The 20994-nt window shown below is 37.3% G+C and overlaps 1 protein-coding gene across 2 annotated transcripts in view; it reads left to right on the forward strand.

Moving 5' to 3' along the window:
- svep1 (sushi, von Willebrand factor type A, EGF and pentraxin domain containing 1) overlaps positions 1-20994 on the forward strand; it is a 90139-nt gene that overhangs the window by 24320 nt on the left and 44825 nt on the right. For both annotated transcript variants that reach the window (XM_067523673.1, XM_067523674.1), the window contains exons 2-4: positions 2650-2905; positions 4198-4374; positions 17612-17770. In XM_067523673.1, coding sequence (XP_067379774.1) covers positions 2650-2905; positions 4198-4374; positions 17612-17770 — 592 coding nt within the window. The remainder of the gene's footprint in view (positions 1-2649; positions 2906-4197; positions 4375-17611; positions 17771-20994) is intronic.

Below are 20994 nucleotides of genomic sequence, written 5' to 3' on the forward strand. Positions count from 1 at the left end.
CCATTTTCGACCAACAGATTTGCGCCCTTTAACTACTAATTCCTCCTGGCTTGTTGGTCCCTGCATTATTACTCTTCCTTTGACAAATATCTAACAGACACAATTAAACTGTAGCATTGCTGCTAGTTTATTATCCCTTCTTAGGAACTCCGCCAACAGCTAAGGATCTGCCAAGTGTTTAATTGAAGAAATGCATGGAATGTATGACATTGAGAGGCCTTAAGCTGACATACAGCTGTTCAGGATGCCTTAGATGCATGTCCAGAAACTCCTGAACATTAAGTAACACTTTATCAATTTCTGTCAACTACCTCTGACCCACTCTAATTATTTATGCCATTTAATAAATATTGGACAGTCAATGTAATATAAAAATGATCTGCCAACAATTTTCTCTAATAAGAATGTTTTAGTTTACCTAACGTTAGTTGTCCTTATGTTTAGACAGAACTGTAATGATCAAGAAAAATGCTTTGTGAGCCAAGTCAACTAATAGCTAAATATTGATCATTACCCGAGGGCTTTTCTTCACTTTAGTTTTCAGCTGAAAACAGATGCTACTGTATTTTCTGCATAATTATTTGCTGCACTCTTTATTGTATTCCTTGAATGATAACCTACATGCACTGGGTTACTGTAAGAGCAGCCCCTTCCCACACAATCGCTCCTGTGGTCATCTTTATATTAAGTCTAAAGCTATATGAGAAGGTGTTATTAGTGGGTATGCAGGCGTATGCTCTGTTTGGTGGCATCTCCACACTCGCTAACATCAGCCACTGACTTTCAGCTGATGCTAAAAACTACTGTGGCCAGCAGCACTTTAAGCGGATAACTAATAAAACACCTAAAAAAACACCTAAAACAATAAACTTGCACACATAAACAGAAGACATCTATGCACACCATGCATGCACAGATCAAGGCAGTCACCGTCATTGTGAGCTTGGCATGGAAAGGCCTCAAACATTTACTCTCAGACACTAACATCACCATTCTGACAGCTACCCGAGGAGGACTTGGGAGGGCAGCAGCCTGATGGAATGACAGCTGAGAGTGTGTGTAGCAAACTTCCATGTGCTGGAAACTATAGCAGCAGGCAGCCTGAAACTTTGAGGATCAGAGAAACCCAGCTCTCCATCTCCTCGATTCTCTCTTCAGCCTTTTTTTCCCTCTCTCACTCCATCACTGCACGGACTCTGTAATTACACCACTCCTGCCAGAGCCAATTGAAGTTTAGCCAATTAGACAATAAAGACCAGAGCTTTTTCTCCTGGTCTGTTTTTCTTTTCTCTGCAGTCACACCCTTGCATGTCTCCTCTTTTTCTATTTATTGTATTCTACAGTCAGTCATGTTTGACTTTTGCATCCTTTTTGGACTTAGTTCAAATTCATTAAATGTATCCAAATCCATCCAAACGCATAATTTTTTCCCTGCAGTCTGTTCAATTCTTTGTAATATACCTATGACCAGTCTGGCTTTCACTAATCATCTAGCCTCATTCTGCTTCTTCAATTTCATAAAATTTGTCTCTGCCTTTTTTTTTTCAAACATTTTCCTGTTCTTCCATTGTTCGCTGGACTTTATCCACATAACTTCTTCACCTCATTTAAAACACCCTTACAGCAAAGCTAACAGATGATCCTGTTATTTTTTTGTAGTCTCTAGAGAAAATAAAGATATGTTTCTCAGTCTTTAATGTACTGTTTAATTGTAGCTGGTAAATTGTAAACGGTGGCTAAACTTAGTTTGGAAACTGAAGCCGATGTCTTGGGCGGACACAGCAGCCTGGTCTGCATTGCCCAGTGTTCTTTGGTGGTTTCAGACCACTGGCAAGCAGCTGTGTAGTTTGTAGGAGAAATAATTACAATTGTAGACCTTTCTCCTTTTTTTGTCCCTCCTCCTGGTTCTGCCCTTGTTGCCTGTCTTGCTGATGTGGGGTTTGTGGAACCCTAGAATTGAGGGCTGTTTTTAGTGGTTGAGTGTGACGTTCTTTGTTATTTAGTTTAGTCATGTCACTAAAGCTGGTGCTATGTCGGTATTATATTTAAATGATCAGCCTTCATTATATATGTTTACATTAACAGCATTACCTAAGACCCTCTTTGGAAGTGTCTTTTACAAATACTGTAAATATTTTTTTATTTATATCAAAACTGTACTAATTTTAGATATTTGATGGCCTTATCTCTGAGTTAAAATGCATTTATTGTGTACTAATTTGATTTTTGTGGGAGTTAGATACAGATTTTGATGTAAATGCACATCTACTCATTGAAAATAAGCTGGACTTGGCACAGTTAGCTTAGCTTAGCATAATGACTGAAAACAGTCTTTATGTTAAACCATGCTTGATTATTTAATTTTTAACAAAAGCTTATTGTTTCTTAAGACTGATAACAAGACTCCAGAAAGTTACTGTGCTCAGTTAAGAAATCATTTGGAACAGATTTCCTTGTAAAACTGCTGTTTTACTCTTAGGTTTTTAGGTTAAGCTTTGCTGTTCAGCTAATGGAAAGTTACTATAAAAGTTTAACCAGCAAAAAAACATAAGTGGTATATTTGACATTATTGAAAGTTTTGATTTAAAAATCTAAAATTCTGGCCAATTTCTTCTTTACTTGCTAAGTTAATATTTTCTGCTCTAACAGCAAATCCTGCGTCACTCCCGTGCTAACGCCACTAAGGTAATTTTCCTGATCACTGATGGGTACTCTAATGGTGGAGACCCTCGGCCCGTTGCAGCAGCTCTGAGGGAACGTGGTGTTGAGATCTTCACTCTGGGCATCTGGCAGGGTAATATCAAGGAGCTCCACGACATGGCCTCACATCCCAAGGACCAACACTGCTACCTTGTGCACAATTTTGCAGAGTTTGAGGCCCTGGCACGTCGTGCATTGCATGAAGGTAAGAAGATGATTACTTGACTGATTTGTTGTGCTTCAGCATTTTTATGCGACAAACCCAACTGCTTTTGTACATCTATTAAAAACATTATCACAACCTTCTGGAGATCAATCCTAAGACTTTACTTTACATTTACAATGCCATCTTACCCCTTTCCCACTTTTAGTTGTACAAAGGAACATTAATCAAACCCTATATTTTGTTAAATTAAAGTTTGAGGTACTACAGCTAATCTTATGTCTCTTTGAGGCCTATGTACCCCCACCATCATAAATTGGCATGTGGCAGTACTTCTTAAATGAAGTTTTGAAATTTTGACCCTGTTAAAAATCAATAACAACTTAAAAGAAAGCAGACAATATTTTAAGTGGTATCTGATAATGTGCATTTTGCATGGTCTCCTCTGTTATGTACTGCCAACAGCCATTAGGCCTCACTTCCAAAGAAATTGAACAGAACAAGGCAATTTTCCCACACTTGAAGGGGAATTCCCACAATTTTGTGAAAAAGGAGGTTCAGTCATGGCTTTAAAACTTAAAATATCACCATAAAACACAGTTAAGTGCAGTCAGTGCAGAAAGTAGTAAATCAGGCACATGTATTTTGCAGATGTGCATGTTCATACATCGTTTCTGAAATTCCAGACAGTAAGTGCGGTAGTAGAGACCAGCGAGACAACACAAGGATAAGACTTTGATAATAAGAGCCAGCACACTGTATTATCAGCTCAGCCTCCGATCTGTCTCTCATGGCCTTTCTTGAAGTCTGCCTGAGATTTCTGACAGCAGCAACCTGTTGTTTCTGTTTTTTTTCTGTTTTCCTCTTTGCCCTACCGCTCTCTCTAAATATATAAAAGCATGCTAGCTTTTATTTTATTTTATTTCTGTTTTTATTTCTGATCTCTAAAATTAAAATTTAAAAATTAGTTTCAGCCTTGGCAGTAGCATCAAATTCACTTTTGCCCCAGTCTCAACACCTGGTTTACAGTTCTAATCCGTTTATTTTGCAACTCCTATTTATGAACTAATGCTAGTGAGATCTGTGTTTTAGATGGATTTTTACTGGCTTGCAGGCACTGCACAATTTTTTTATACACTTTTATTCTAAGGTGTGTTTTTGGATTTATTGAAGAAAGACAACGGTCAAGTGAAAGGCTTATTCCATTTTTTCTGTAGCTTATCAAAATTATATTTGATCTAATCAAAGTATTTATAGTAACACTTAGCTCAGTTGACTGTCAGCAGGTGTAAATGGATCCTACTCTAACCTGTGTGTCTGTGTTTTTCCCTTAGACCTCCCTACAGGTAGCTACATCCAGGAGGACCTGTCACGCTGCTCCTCTCTGTGTGAAGCAGGCAAAGACTGCTGTGACCTTATGGCAAGCTGTAAATGTGGCACGCACACAGGACAGTATGACTGCATCTGTGAGAAAGGATACTATGGGAAGGGTCTGCAGCATGAATGCACAGGTACTGTACAATAGATGGATATACTACTGCATATGTCAAGTTTCATAACACTAACATATCTGTACAAGTCACTACCTCAGTCATCGCATGACCATCACTTAGCAACCATCTTGGCAGTTATTAGTCATTTCATAAAGCTTTTAATATTAATTTTTACCACTGTATGAGTTTGTTTCTATCCTGTAAATTCCAAATTATATCAGTTATTCTGTACCAAACACTGCAAATTGATCCTTCTTTAAAAAAAAATCCTTCAGATTTGGCCACTTGGCTTCAGGTTGTTATTATGCTCCCTATGGGTGAAATTTAAATAAGCAGCTTGTCAAATTACTGTAAATCAGTGTATTGCTAGAGTTGTCAAGCTTGTGTGTGAGTGTGTGTGTGTGTTTGCGTGTGTGTGTGTGTGTGTGTGTGTGTGTGTGTGTGTGTTGCATCTGTGTGGGAGTGGTGGTACAAATGCATATCAATGCATGTATGAGTTGGGTGTACGCACATTAAATGATTTCCTGTATTTGGATCCATAACCTATAAATTTAAGTTTGTAGCAATGTAAGTTCAAAAGTACTAATCCAAAGTTTAAAACTATAAAGTTTTGTCAAAAAAACCCAGTAATGAACTCTTTCACATGTCCTTAGTGTAAATGCGTATGGTGATATGTTGTAAATATGTACTTAAATATGCACTTAAATCAAAATTCAGGGACAGTTCTAACAGTTCTTTCTTATTTCCACACCATTAGTACAGTAAGTGATGTGTTTTTTACAGTAAGAAACTATCAACATTTCTTCTATAAATAATATAAAAAGAGATTAATTTAAGAAACACTTTGTCTCAGCTTGAGTGGAAGTGGGTAAGTGATGAGGCAGTTGCTCTTATGATTATTTTTGAAAGGTCTTACCACAAAATTGATAGATAATCTTCGTGGCAATGCATTCATTATGTTTTGCTTGATTCTCTGCAGTGTTTCTTTTCTAACACTTAAGTTCAAACATTTCCCAGCACCTGACATATTCATATTCATTCCATAGTGACTTTTCATTTGTCTTAGAAATTCCCGCTGTTTGGTCTGGTAAATGCACAGGTTACACAATGTAGTTTTGCAGTTTGATGCAGGTTTTGTTCATCACTTACAGTCAGTTTAAGGTTAAGAACTCATACATTATTTTTTTAAATATGCAATCACCAAACTCACAGTGGAAAATTGCAGAGGGCAGATTGACAAACACATGGACTGGCTGGTGTTTGTGTCTATGTTTAAGTAACTCCTGTGGGGGATCTGTGGAAGAAGAATATCACTGCTGAGTGTGCTGCTTTACAAATAAGGATAACAATTGAGTCTAATAAGGAGACACAATGAAACATGGTCCTTGTTGTTTTTCCTGTAGGTCTCTGTGTACCCAATTTTTTCAGTCTACACTTATATTACAGGCAGAACTGGAGGAAAGAGAGAAATCTGAATGACATATATATTTAAATAATTCAGATCAGTTAGAGGAAGGGAGAGGAAAGGAGACCAACAGGAGCGGGAGGATTTGTGAAGCGAGAGCCAAAGTAAAGGGCATTGGGGTCATTCTGCCAAAAAGCACGCCTCCCTAATTTTCATCAGATGTTGTCGAGACTGGAGCCCCACTCTGCTTATTAATCTCTTTCAATGGACTTAATTATTAGCAGAGTGCAGACTGCAGAGCTGGGTCAGCCGGCGCAAGGAGGGACACTATGAGACACAGCAACTGCTTCCTCTGTTTGTCTTTTTTTCTTGCTCATATAACAAGGTCTCATGGGAGAGGGGTGGGCTGTTTTGATGTGGACACTTGATGTGGACACATCATTCTTATGAAATAGAGCTGACCCTACTGGCCCTGACAGGAATATGAGTTAGTGGTGTTTTGGGTACATTAGCAAGCAGAGGCAGTTCTAGACCTGTTCCTCTTAATTTTGTTGTTTGTTAAATAGTGTGCAATACACTTATGTGCTTTTGAACACTACATTTATTGTAGGTTTTATTCAGCAACTTACTTACTCTTTAACTTACTAACTTCCAAAGTAGTAGTGGCTCCAAAACAAATTAGATTTATGTTGAGTGGAGTATTTAAACAAGAAACATACCATATATGTAAAGACAATTTCCTGCTCTTTAAAGAACAATCAAGTTACTGTTTTATATTTCGAAACCTCAGGAGGCTTGGCTGTATGATTGTATGTTGTTGTATGAATTATGAGTATGCTGTGATTCAGTGATGCCAGGATTCCTCAGTAGCAGACAGATACATTGCCACTTTTGCTCTAGTTGTCATAAGCTTGATGGTCCATGTTTGGCTCTAGGTAAGCTCACTGTCTAGACTGAAAAGTTGGAGTTTTGTGCTTTTTGCTCTTTGACGTGTCGGAAAATAATATGACCAAACCTTAGGCCTGTCAGTGGATTATTATTACCTTTGGCTTAAGGGCTCTGGTGGAAACACTATCCAAATCCCTACAGTGCACAGCAGTGTTGCTTATGAATCTGTCAACAGCCAAATGAAACAGTCTCTTCCCTAAAACATGACTGGAATCCCAGCAGATAGAAACGGATGATGAACTCAGTTCCTGCACTGTTTAGTTTACTTTTATATTGTTGTCTCTCTTAAAATACCAAAGCTGTCACTATCTAGATTAGTATCCATTACTGAGGATAACCAGAGGAATGGGTAACTGTATAAAGAGATAGAGAGGGCAAGAGAAGTATAGGAGCAGGAGGGTAACATGTTTTCCTCCTGTCACACATTCTGGCTTATCAGTCTCTTCTGTAACCCACAAGAGTGACAGGAGCTCTGGACTGTGTTAATGTAATATCAGCACAGACTTTGTTTTGCCCAGGATGGTTCTGCTGGAGATGGGTAATAAGAGAGAGAAAGAGTGCACGGAACAGCATGAAGAAAAAAATGAAAATGAAAGAAAAAGGTAAAGTAAAACATCTGTGTGGAAAAGCAAAATGAGAAAATATTTGCATATTTGAATGATTTAGAGCTATACTGTAAGGTGCAGTGTTCAGGTTATATTGCCAACATGTACTTTTGTAATCTTTTGGATATATATTAAAATAATGCATAATTGGCCTTTTCCTATGTTGCTTTGCTACCTCTATAAGCAAGTGTCACCGTATGCTTGTGATTGGGGTATGAAGGATTATAATTAGTAGGCTTTTTGTTTTTAAGACAAATTTTACGATAGAAACTGTTGACTGGAATGTTGTGAAAGTAGCAAAACATTTGCTCAGCACTGACAGTGGAAGAATTGCACAATGTTTACAATATTATGTTCGTAGAAGCCTCTTGATCCCAAGAGGAGCCACGTGGCAGCAACTTCAACTTGACCCAAAACATAGCATCCATTTCCTTGTGGATGAGTGAACTGGAGATGAGGCATTCATTGCTTCTGCTTTGTAAATATTTGTGGTCGTGATGTGAAAGACTGACAGATTCTGGGAGTGGAAGCCCTCAAGCCGGACATAAATTGACCAGAGGAACTGAAATGACAAGAGGAGAGATGAATCTTAATCTTGATAAGCAGGACTTTGAAAAGTGTTAAAAGGAAGGAATGTTGCAATCATCATTTCTTTACTTCTCTCCTTTCACCCTTTGACTTCAACCCCTCTTAGAGGTCCCCTGTCTAAATGAAGAATACTTAAAAAAAGATGGATGTTTTTGTGAACCCTGAGAAACATGGCTGAACTTTATACCACACTTACCTCTTAGTCCTCGACATTGGAGTTCTTCTTGCTCTGCACAGTCACTCTAACACTTACACATAAATACTGGTATATACTATGCAGGGATTAACACATGTACGTTCACGAGTATTTGGCGTGCTTTGTGCACACGCCTGAGCCCTTAAAATATACTGCAGTGAAGGATCTGACACATACCAGATGGCTGTCTTTGGAGGGAGTAGTGCAGCGTGTGGTTATATCACCTGAGACTTTACACAAAAAACATACACACACACACAAACACACTACATTGTCACTAATACTGTAAGCCTCTGAATCTTTGATGTGTTTAAATAGTTTCAGAAGTTTCAGTAAGCTTTTTGTTGTAAATTCAAAATATAAGCTTTGTTTTAGAATTGTATTAAGAGGGAAAGCAAATAATTCCAAAAGTGTAGAGCAGCATTCAATTGAAATCCATTTTATGAATGAATCAGTGTCTCTCCTTATTTAAATGTGAAGTGGATACTTGCGTACATGTACTTTGTCACTAGGTTCTCTAGCAGAAGGAATTTGGATTTTATCTATCTTGTAACAAAATGTATGTAATGAAATTAAATCAAACTCTGAAGACCAGGAAAACCTGTACTACATGTGTGCAGAATATTTTGACATATTTCAGTCTAGGCCAAAGTGGTTAGCCAATTAAAAAATGTCACTACGATATAAATATTGATGATGGCACTGCAAAAGAGTCAAGGGATCACGAATATCAAGATTTATCCTTTGAGGATCAGTATTATTTACAGCATGTCAAAGAGTCAAGCCAGTGTTTTTTAGGTTACATTTCAATGGACTAAAAATGTGTTTCTCTGTAGTAAATGTCAATCCCACTGTGGTGCTAGACAAAAGGTCAAAGTGTTTGTAATATATTAACGTACTCTGGACCAAAATGTTGGCGGGAGGCATGCTGACATTTATTAGCATTTTTGCCAGCAGATGGATGAAAGTACCCTGGCTTTGTGTTTGATCAAACTTGGCACTCAAATGTTTTTAAAAGTAAATACATTTCTACCAGAGAAGCAAATTTAGCCATCTCTTCCAACATGTTACATAAACCTTCTTATAAAGACTCTCTGTTTCTTCCTAACTGCATAAATGGTAATCCCCACAGCAGCAATAACCACAGCAGACTGTCCGTTTACAGTGTGTCTGCATCCAGGTTCTTGTTTCTCGGTGTTTTCGTGGCAAATAAAAGCTCCAATTGCTCAACATGAGTTTTGGCTCAGTTTTAGTCAAGTTATGAGTAGAGGGCAAATGCGTCAGGAGAAGTGGGGGGTTTGTGCGGTCAACCCCCACTACCTTCCCTAACTCCCATAAATTACTTAAAATGATGGAACTGAAGAAAGTTCAGCTTTGTTTTTTCTTTGGGGGCAGAGAGTGGAAAGAAAGAGGGAGGGTGAGTCCTTGCTGCGAAGCCTTGCATCTTTTGTGGTGAATGGATGAAGAGGTTTCAGTGATTGGGCAAAGATCATACTGGCTCTTTGCCAGACAGAGAGGGGCTGTAGGGGATTACTACAACTAATAAACTGAGTAATAAATATTATTCATATACAGTAGAACATGTTTGAAAAACGATTTACAATCTCTGAGATATTCTAAGATACTCTGATATGCTGTTGTTTTAATTAAAGCGTGAAAACGTAACAATATTATTATTAACAAAGGAAAAAATTGGTTCATAAATCATTCTGTACGCACTTTATAAACCTACATGTGAAAATGTTTTTGAGTGAATAAAACAATTATTCTTTACACCTTCAGCCGAGCACCTGCAGTTCCTCAGCTGCTGTTCCATTTTATTCCTGGCACTGTAATGCAAAGATCCTCTCTCTATGGATCATTAACATGATCCGTGTCTTCACATAGATGAATATCCTTAATTTAATTAATTATTAATAATAACATATAATTGACGGTAAATTGAGCAAAAGTGCGTATTAAACTGGTAGCCCTTCACATTAATCAATACCCAAGAAGTAGCTCTCAGTTTCAAAAAGGTTGGTGACCCCTGCATTAGATGAATGCTTTTATACCTACAGAGGATGGATCCTTAATATGACTTTTCCTCTTGCACCACCAGCAAGTATAAAATTTAATTTATTGTGTGAAATATCTCAACATTACCTGGAAAAATAAGCTCCAAGTTTTATAAAGGCATACAATATATAAGAAAAAGATTGGAAAATAAACCAACCGGAGGTGCAGCGGTTGAAAGAACTTTTGGCTGCTCACCAGAAATGCCTAGAAAGGATTTTTACTGCTAAGTTCCAGTTTTTCATATGTTTAATGTAATTTGATGTTTGAAGTGCTTGCTTTACAGGAAATTGTATAAGGCATTCATTGTATAAGTACATCAGCTCTAAAGTAGAGTCCAAGGTTGAAATCCATTTCAGTTCCTGCCTCAGCGGCACGTTTCAGCCTCATTTATCTTTCTCTTCACCCTCATTAAATGACACATATAGGTCTGTAAAGAGGTTTAATTGATGACTACCGTTGCTGTGTTTGTAGGTCAGGGAGGCTGTAAAGAAAACATGACTTGTGTGATAAACTGAAGCTACTCTGTACATGTGCTTAAAAAGAGACAAAGATGAAGAAGTGGGGAGGCAGAGAGCCTATAAAGTGGCCTTAATAAGACGCTGCTCTGCAGGAAAGCATGAAAAACAAATAGACATATAACAGCTAGTGGCGTGAAGCAGAATTTTCCTGTGCCATTAGCACATCTACATCTCTATCTGTGTTTTTTAAACATGCCTTAGTTTATTTTTCCCTTTGCCTTCTGCTGCCTGGATCACCTCTTATTTGTTGCAATTCAAATATGGGTTACTGTGGCTCAGGAGGTATAGCAATCATCCAGGAATCCCAGGCTTGTTGGTTCGATTCCTGGGTCCTCATGTCACTTGTCAAAGTGTCGTTGATCAAGACACTTATGCCCAAAGTTAGTCTCTCCTGGCAATCTCAGGCCAGTTGAATTGCACTTCCACCAATGGTTTATCACTGTCTACATGGTTGTGAGTGTAAATAGAAGTGTAAGAAGTAGTGTAAAGTCCTTTGGGTACCTGTAAGGTAGAAATGTGCTTTGTAGTGCAAGACTATTTACCACTTAGATATTCAGAATAAGACCACATGATAGATTTCTTAAACAATAGACATTTTATTTATTTTGAGGTAGTCTGACACTGAAACTATAGACAGCGACTAGCAAAAGGTGGGGGACAATTTTATAATTACTTATTTAAAAAAGCTTCATCTGTTGCTTTAAAATAGTTCAGTAACAAACAAGATGTGGATCAAATATTTTACCCATATCAGCAAAGAGTTGTAAATTGAATTATTTTTTCACTAGCTCAAAGGAGGGGAGAGTAACAACAGTAGAGCGTCTTTCAATTCATTCACATTTTTTAGTTTCTTTTAAGTAAAGAATAATGACGTGAATTATATAGTTATATTAGATATCGACTAATATGAAAAATTAGCAATGTTTTTAGCCGCATAATAGTATACTAGCAAGCTCACTGCAAAAAGTACTGTATTAATAAACGTAATTAAAAATGAATGCCATATTGACTCCGACTGTAGCAACAAATTATTATTACTGTTCCAAATTTCTAGTTCTAAACTGACAATTAGGTGGAATAAATTTCTGCTTCAGCATCTGGAGTGCTTTTCTTCAGTTCCTTTTACAAGGCCTTTTTCAAACATGTTTATCCGTTTCAGTGACCCTCATTTGTCTCTGGATTTTTTCAGTAACACTCTTCAGAGGTCTTTCAGCTCTCTTGTACTTCCTTTCACTTTCTGATCTGTTCACAGTGTATGTATGTAAGTGTGTAAGTGTGTGTGTGTGTGTGTGTGTGTGTGTGTGTGTGTGTGTGTGTGTGAGAGAGAGAGAGAGAACTGTTGACTGAAATCCCTTTAGTTGGAGGGAGGTGGTGAAGAGGGACACATGCTACCATCAAAGGTCACAGGCTAAGAATGGAGAAAGACAGCAGCTGCCAGGTTTTTGGAAGAGACACATCTGTCTCTCTATGTCTTCTTTTTCTCTCCAAATTACTGTTGAGCTCCTATTCTGACACAACAGTGTCTTCATTGCCTGAAATTCTTGTGTTTGGTTGAAACAAGACCATGTAGACTCGACAGAACAGACATTCTCTCTGAGTCTGTTTGATTGTAAAATGTCATCTTTGTGCTGTGTCTGCTTCATGTAGACATGATATATTAACAAGCAGACAATAAAGCAATACCAAATCACACAAGCACACAAAATGGGTGGGCTTGCATCCTGCCAGTAAATCTGTTTAGTATGATGGCTCTCTGAACTCCCACCATGAAATAAAAATTCTGCTGTGGGAATTGATAGAAGTGTGTGTTGTTTAGGGTGTGAATATGAGCATTTGTGTGAGTTAATTGTATTTAAACTTGTGTATGAACGTCTAATAATGTAATCATCAGATCATGTGATCATGTTCAGACTTTTAAGATCTTTGATGCACATTTGTGATATTAAAAAGTAACTTTGATTAAACAACACTGTAAAACAGTAATTTATCAACTGGAAAGAATATGTAGAGCATAGGAAACCAGGATTCCTTTTTCTTTATATGTGTTAACATTCCCAATATTATGCTACGTTGTCCCAGATGTACTGAGATCATACCACAGCCTTGTATCCCAGACCTTCTCAGCACACTGACATCTGTAATCAAGCACACCAGACTAGAGACCAACCTGTGTGTGTATAGTTGTTCAGAATGTTCTCCCACTGATTTTCACTGTTTCTGGAGTCTGTAATTAGCAAATAGGACAGTCTCCTTGTCCTTGAGAATCTATAAGAGATATCTAGCAATTTTGGTGAAGTCATTCTCCTTTGGGAATAAGATTGAATAATTAGCAGGCAAACAGCAGATGAGTAACCATTGGACTTTCTTAGTTTCCTATCCAAAGACTGCCTTGCATCACATTACAGAAGTTTCACATTCTTTGAAATGGGGGTTCCAGTGGGATCTCTTTCCAATGTCATTGAGACTGTGTAGATCAACGGCTATGCAGCAGCCACATACACTGTCACCCCCACACTGTATCACTCTAAAATCCAGTTAGAGAGCAGACCAGACTTTAGTGAGCCTCCTGATATTCAAAACATTTTATGCTTTCAGGACATTATTGAGGTTGGAAATAAAAGTTCCTGTGACGCATATTATTGCAGAAACAGTCTCATTGCAGCTGATGGTTTGATTCCCTAAGGGGCAAAGTGTAGTAAAAACTATACCAGTTGACAACTTGCTGTGAGCTGTGTGAATGATTTTTATCAGTGGATCCTGTTGTGATGCCTGCTTCTGAACGCTTCCTGCTTCATAATAAATAGCAGAAATTGTAGGTTAATTATTGCTGGGAGGGCTCCATTAATTATGGTATCAGTGCTGTATACAGTAGGACCCCACATCTTCACTTTTCTTTGCCGAAAGCTTTCCATCACATTCACATTGTGATTTATATTTTGGTAGATGGTAGTGCACTTGGAATAGTGGTTCACCATCAAGGCAACCTAATATGTAATAACTGTGTATGTGTGTGTGTGTGTGTGGGGGGATGTCTGTAGCTGGAGGCAGATGTGGTTTTCAATCACTCCTCATGTGTTTAGGCCTCTAACACTAACTACACTAAATCATCCAACTTGGTCTCTACTATGTTTTTTACATTCTTCCCTGGTGGTCCAGTGTGAAATGCATATAGTGTACTGGCTGAGAATATATATTAACAAAAATGAAAAACTCTGTCAACCTCTTGCTTCAATATATGTGTGTGTTCTTGTGTCCTATACATTGTAAAAGTCCATTTTCATTTTTGCACCTCAAGTGTGCTTGAAATTGTCAGTTAAAAGTAGAACATTTCTTTGTATGTGAACATTGTTTTCTCAGTGAAAACCCTGGAATTTAAGGTTGGACTTAACAACATTTTTTTGTGTGAGAGGGCCCTCAACCACAAGTGGCTTGGCCTCAGTCCAGATTTAGCGGCCTGTTTACAGTATTGCTGGACTTCCAGTGTCTCTTTTGGTTGGCTTTGAAGACAGCAGGAAAAACAGAATTGGCTCATGCCATCTTAAGTATTATAGGGTCACACAAATGTTTGTTATTTTTATTGTCTGCTTTGCAAATAATGCCCATAATGTTATCTACTTTTTCACAGAGACACTTATGTTCTCTTAACATTTACTGCTATTAGACCGATATAGAAAAGGCTGAATAAAAACAATTAAACAAGAATTGTTATTAACCTTTCAGTATTTGATAGTTTTGATTGCTGAGTTTTGACATTTGGTATAATTATAATAGTTTTTGAGATAACCAAACATCTATTTGCAAGCTTATTTTTAGGTTTCAGGTTGTTTCAAGCTGGAACGGAATGAAAATTGTTTTTCTAGTTGGTTCTTCCTTTTGGAAACATGGTTTATACATTGAAATGGGAAGCAGTCTCTGTGCATGAGAGTATAGAGTGTAGAGTATAGATTGCATTTTGTCTTTGCATTTTGTTGGTCTGTGTAGAATATGTGCCACTAAAATGAAAACCTCTATCTCTGTCTTTCTGTTTGTCATTGTGGCTAAGGAGGCAGATGTTGTTGCTCTCCTGCTGGATCTGCTTTCATCGTTTCCGTCCCAGCCTGTTTTTAGGCCTGGCTAATCGAACCCAGCATTCCCCCAGAGACATGAGATTCTCGTGTGATAGTAACTTTGGCTCCTGGACCAATTATAGTTGCAAGTTTCAAAGATTTGCTTCGTTCTAGAAGAAAAAAGTTTAACAGATGAACTGGCCTTTTCTTAGTTTTTTCGTGTCTTTACTTTGTACTGTAATTTCCTCTTTAATTCTAGGAGTATTTTTCCCCTGTTTTTAAAGTGTAATGACAGCTATGACATTCATGTAAATTACCTCTTTTATTAGTTATGTGTCTTTGGTTTATACAAGTTCAGTTTTTAGTTATTTGGTTGTGCTAAATTATATGTAAAAAGTCACAGCAAGCACATATTTTTCTGCAATGTACAGTAGCACATTAAGAAATATTTTAAATGCAATATTTTTCATTAGATGTTATAAAGATGTTTAGTAAGCACAAAAGTCCTAAATTCAGTATCAGATATTAGGATTGTAGGATACATTTTGCTGTAACTTTAAATAAATATATCCTATTATCAGGAGTTTCTCCATTTCTCCTAAGGTCATTACACCATACAGTGCATTTCTTTGACCAGCTGCTGTCTGGACATATGGTCATGGCCAGTCCAGACAGAAGACTCTTTCTGTTTTATGGTCATCTGGCTGCTGACAGTCCACTTCGTCTCTGAGTGAAGGGTATTGTGCAGCAGAGTTAGTTACGCAGCCATAGGCAGTAAGTACCCAAAACAAGACTATTGCCTGCTGCATAACTCATACCGGTGAAAGATCCAAACAGTTAGTTTCAGTATGGGGTCTGTCTTTAGGCTCAAGTCATGGAGCAGTAATACATTTTAAAGGAAATTCACACAGTTTTCTCCCAGTTCACCTTCCAGCTTTTCCATTTTAATATAGATTCATAGATGCTCATTCTTTCATCATTTATCCCTTCCTAGTCATCACTCGGTCCCTCCTGCGCCCTAATTTAGAAACCAGATCTAGTATTTCTATACTCTTTGTGTGAGTGTGTTTGTGTATGTGAGCAAGCATCTGTCTGTGTACATTACAATTTGCCAGCACATTTAACCTGCCAGGAATTGACATTTTCTGTATTTCCACTGTTGTGCTCTGGGTGAATTACTATTCACATTAAAAATAAGTAGGCTTCCTGTAAACTTTAAATGAAGCTGTAAAACGGAAAAGTCCATGTCGTTGTTCTGTCTGATGTAAGAGTGGTCCTCCAAGTTTAAAAGACACAGGATGAAGTTTCTGATTTTGTTATTAAATGAACACTGCAGACAGACTATCACAAACACTGAACCAGAGCAGGTATAACAAGTTAAGTGTGCATGTGTGTTTGATGTGGGTTACTGGGTGCATTTCAGTGCCAGCAGCCAGCACTTGCTTTACAGTCGGTTAACATCTCTTGGCTGACCTGCTGCAGCTAAGGGGGAGGGAAAAAGAGAGTGAGTGTGGTCAGAGGCCAAGCTGGCATTGGCTCAGCAGTGGGAATTCACACCTGGCCTTTGGCCTAGCAGCAAGTAAATGAGTTGTGCAGAATATTAGTACTTTTGATTTTCTGTCGCAAAATACTGCACAGCTTATAATTGAACCTGGTTTTTAAATGTTTCAGTTTGTCAATTTATTAAACTTTTTATTCAAAATGTATTACAAAACTCAAATGACATAGAATATTATGCTAAAATGTGTCTTAAGTGTTTGAGAGTAACATGCAGTCATCTTGAGTCATCATACTGTAAACACTGCTCCATAAACATGATTTAGCCAATTGCACTGTAATTACTGAGAAGGTTTTCTTAATCATGACTAGGAACTTGATGGTAAAACAGTTGGTGTGAATCGTGTGTACTGTACTGTAGCTAAGAGCTTTAGTCATCAAAGATTTAGTGGCTGTAATGTGTGTATGTATTTTTTTAATGTTTTGTTTAAAGTGGTATAAACACTGGTAAAAAAGTAAATTGCTTGGAGTTTGGGAAGCTACTGACTAGGACTTACCTTTCTAAGTGCACCAGTAATTGCTGTGAATTATGGGGGATTATCAGCACAGAAAGTTGTTTTTGTGAAACTGTCCATGTAATGGCTGATAGTGGCTGTTGTCCTTGATAATAACATAAATCGAATGATCATAATCTGCATTTTGGATCTAATTTAAACATCAGAAACCTATACTTACATTAAATTACCAAATTACATCACTGATTGCAGTTTTAATCAGGTAATCTATAATTCATGGCTATTCCCACGTGAAAGTGACCTTTAAACCTTTCAACCCAGATAAATGCTGTGTGATAGATTGTATAATGTTTTCTCTCTACTCTAGAAGTCCAGATTCAGATGGTGCTGGTAGCAGAACCTCTGTATTTTGTCTGTGTGTGCATGGAATTGATCTAATTGATCTAGCACAGTTGTTTTCACACGTAAACCATACCTGTTTTAAGATGCTCATAAACATTTCCTTTATTATTACATTTAGTTGTATTTACAAGGCTCTATGGTGTTTGCTGCCACAAAATGTTTTCCCTACTTGGAATATGTAAGTTGCTTAACTGAAAAATCCTGAAAAATAACTGTTGTCTTTTACCTAAGTAGCCAGTGAACCATTTGAAACATTTTCCACTACTAAATTTCCAGACATAAATATGATCAAAGTTTCCTCACAAATCTGTAAAGCTCTTTTTCTGTTTCAGTCATGGAGCTTTTTGGGGGCAATAGCAAGACTTCATTCTGTTACTATTGTTCAAACTTTCCATGCAGCTGTAATCTTTGCACTTAACATATATTTATACAGAACAATTTTGTGATTTCAAACTAAATCTGCTTTCCTTTTACCAGCATGTCCATCTGGCACCTACAAACCTGAGGGAACACCAGGAGGTTTGAGCACTTGCCTGTCATGCCCTGACCCTCAGCATACCTCTCAGCCTGGCAGCACCTCTCTCAGTGACTGTATCTGCAAGTCGGGCTATCAGCCAGTAGGCATGACCTGTCAGGGTAAGAGAGCAACTGATCTCGTAATGACACTATGAGCTGCATTACATCTAGACTAATGGGTTTTATCCCCAGAGTGTGTTTATTTTCGAAATTATTTGTGACACCTTCTACAGGGAATTGACAGACGAGTTTATGAAAGTATGTACAATAATGTTTGCTGTTTTTAAAAGTTATACAATAAGTAGTTTTTCCTTTTCTAACTTTAGCAAGCATGATCTGAACTCTGCAGTTAAGTTACTAACTGCAGAGTTCACATCATGCTTGAACCAGCACCAATTATCTTCTTGGCTGAACTTAAGATCGAAAATTGTCACATTTCAAACAGCAATTTCAAGAAAATCAGCATCACATTACTGGCCTTACCAAATGTTGCCTCAAATAATATCAGTGACAGCTTTATATCAAAGTTGACACTAAGAGAAATTACAAAAAATTCAAAATAGCTCACAATCATAACTTGAGTATGTGCTTGAGTAGATTATTAACTTGTCATTATATAATTCTTGATGACCCTTTCATAACACAGTTAGAAACCATGTAACACTTTGAATAAATGCTCTGCATGTACAGAAATATTAATGCTTTGGTTATAGGAAAATGGGCTTTTGACTTTTAAAGAACAAGAGGGCTATTAAAGTTGTAAGGTTAATGCTTCTGTTGTTGCTGCTACTCTAATTTGACCTCAGGGCATTACAGTGTGACTTTCAACTAACCTAAACTAGTGAAGAGGGGAAAAGAAAAGTCACAGTGGGATGACGAAATTCAAATTTTCTTAGTCACAAATAGTGGCCCCTGTCAGGAAAAATCACACTGTGTTGCACAGTAGCGTCTACAGACAACATCTAATACTCTATGTTAGGAAATAAAAATCTTCCTTTTACTTATAGAATGTAGCAATTCATCTCACTGTGTACGAAAAAGTCAGTGAAGGCACGAAGAATTGTGTAGTGATCCAGCTACAAGCTGGAAATTATGTACTGCTATAATACAAGAAGAGATGTGGAAGGATTTGTGGTCAATAAAACCATTAAGTAAGGTCAGTAAAAATCCGAGGCTGCCAAGGAAACCAGGAGGGTTGGTAAATATAGTGATATTTGATGAGTCAACTGGAACAAAAAACACTGCATAAAGAAGGATGAGAGTGGAGCATCCTGTATCAAGGTTTTTGTTTCCAGTAATTTCTTTGGTCTTCCCATTTTATAAAGAACAAGCCAATGATTGCCATGCAGCAGTTCATCTAATCACAATGATTTATTAATGAATAATTTTATACACTGGAAGTTTTTCGTCCTTCCTCTGATATTTGGCAATTTTCGTTTTCCTATTACTGTCAATAACTGTAACCGTCCATTGTTATTGTTTTTGTTAACTTTTTCTTTTCTTCTCTTCACTTCTCTTCTCTCCATTGCATGCTGGGAGTTCCGCCTGAGCGTGAGTGCGAATGAGGGCGGAGGGCGTGTGAGAGGCACAAAGTTTTGGGAGGTTTTCTCTGTTTACTTTCTATTGTTTTGCTTTTGCATGTTCGGGTATGTTTTGTTACATTTCAATTCCGACTAACCGTAATGTGAATTCCAGATATCTTTAATTACATTATGTCTAGTCAACATTTAAATTATATCTTGAATAAAATTTGACTAGTCATAATTTCATTTAAAGATATCTTTAATTTGGCACATTTACACAATATCTTTAGAATCTATTTGAATGTCTCAAACTAAGTTAATAAATGGTAAATGGTAAATGGTCTGCACTTATATAGCAAGGACACTTCCACATGTGACCAGAAGAGCCCGGGACTGAACCAACAACTTGGTTTGAGATTGGTGGATGACCGCTCTACCTTCCTGCACCACAGTCAAGATTAAATTTTTGATATGTTAAAGGGAAATTATAACAAAATGTAATTACAGATATCTTACATTTCACTTTTCACTAGTTGGAAATATATTGCAGATATTTATTATATGCCAAAACAGCGCACTGATGTTTGTGATATCATTTTGGATATCTAAAATGGTCACAATGCAATTAAAGATATCTAGAATTCAAATTACAAATAGTCAGAATTGATATGAAGATATCTTAAATTAGTTTTCCATTAGTTGCCATTCAACTAACCAGTCGAAATGTAATTAGAGATATCTTTAATTACAGTTTTTAGTACACAAAATGTTTGTGTACAGGATGTAAGGATCCCAAACAGAAGCATGTGCAGTCTCTGAGGCGAGTATGACACTGAATCAGACATTCTATTGGTTAAATTTCCAATAGAAAAGCAGACCTCTACTCCCTAGAGGAAATTAATGATTTGTCTCAATGAAACATACAAAAACTCGGTTAAAGTGAAAGACTTCAGACTTCATTTCAGTGATACTGACAAGTTCATTAGATCTGCTGAATACTTATGAAACTGGTTAGTTTTGTCCTTTTAGATGAGAGGAAATGGTTACGCCTTAAGAAACATAGAACAAAAACACCTAAAAATAAAACTCCAGAAAGATGATGTTGTCAAAGTAACATGATCATACATCCAGGGTGTTTTCCTTTCCACACTGTTTTCTGCTTATCCTGTTTGTCCTTCTTTTCTGACTTTCCAATGCAGGACCTCAAAATAGGCTCCTTAAACATTAATAGAGGGAGAGACAGATATAAAAGAGCTTTAATTTTTTTCACGGAGGATACTAGATGTACTATTTTTGCAAGAGACACATACTGTTTCAGATGATGACGTAGAATGGGGTTGATGTTTCTTTAGTCATGGCAGTAACTTTAGTTCAGGGGTAGTTGTTTTATTTAGTTTTAAAAATGAAAATGTAGTTGTTCTATCCCCCACACAGGTGAGGAAAGGCCACCTCCTTATTATTAGAGGATTTTTTTACTTTACTGAAAAATAAACTAAAATAAGTAAGTACCAGCATGATGCAATTATCTATGGTGGGGATTCTCCATTGCACCATTAACCATCTGCATCTGTTAGACGCATGGAGGGTCAAACATTAACAAGCTAGACAGTACACATGGGTGGGCGCAGCCAGATTAGACAGGATTTATATTTGTCAAAGTTTGAATTCTAGATTTTTTAGCAGTACCATCAGTCCAGTGGGTTTCACTGATCACCACCTTGTTAGCAAGGTGTGGCGAAGTGGCACAAATATGAGTTTTTTGCCAACAGTATATATCTTAATCCACTGCTAAGATTAAGACGGAAGTTTGGGAGCTTAAGG

The sequence above is a fragment of the Channa argus genome, chromosome 12, assembly GCF_033026475.1.
Source record: "Channa argus isolate prfri chromosome 12, Channa argus male v1.0, whole genome shotgun sequence".
Taxonomy (NCBI): domain Eukaryota; kingdom Metazoa; phylum Chordata; class Actinopteri; order Anabantiformes; family Channidae; genus Channa; species Channa argus.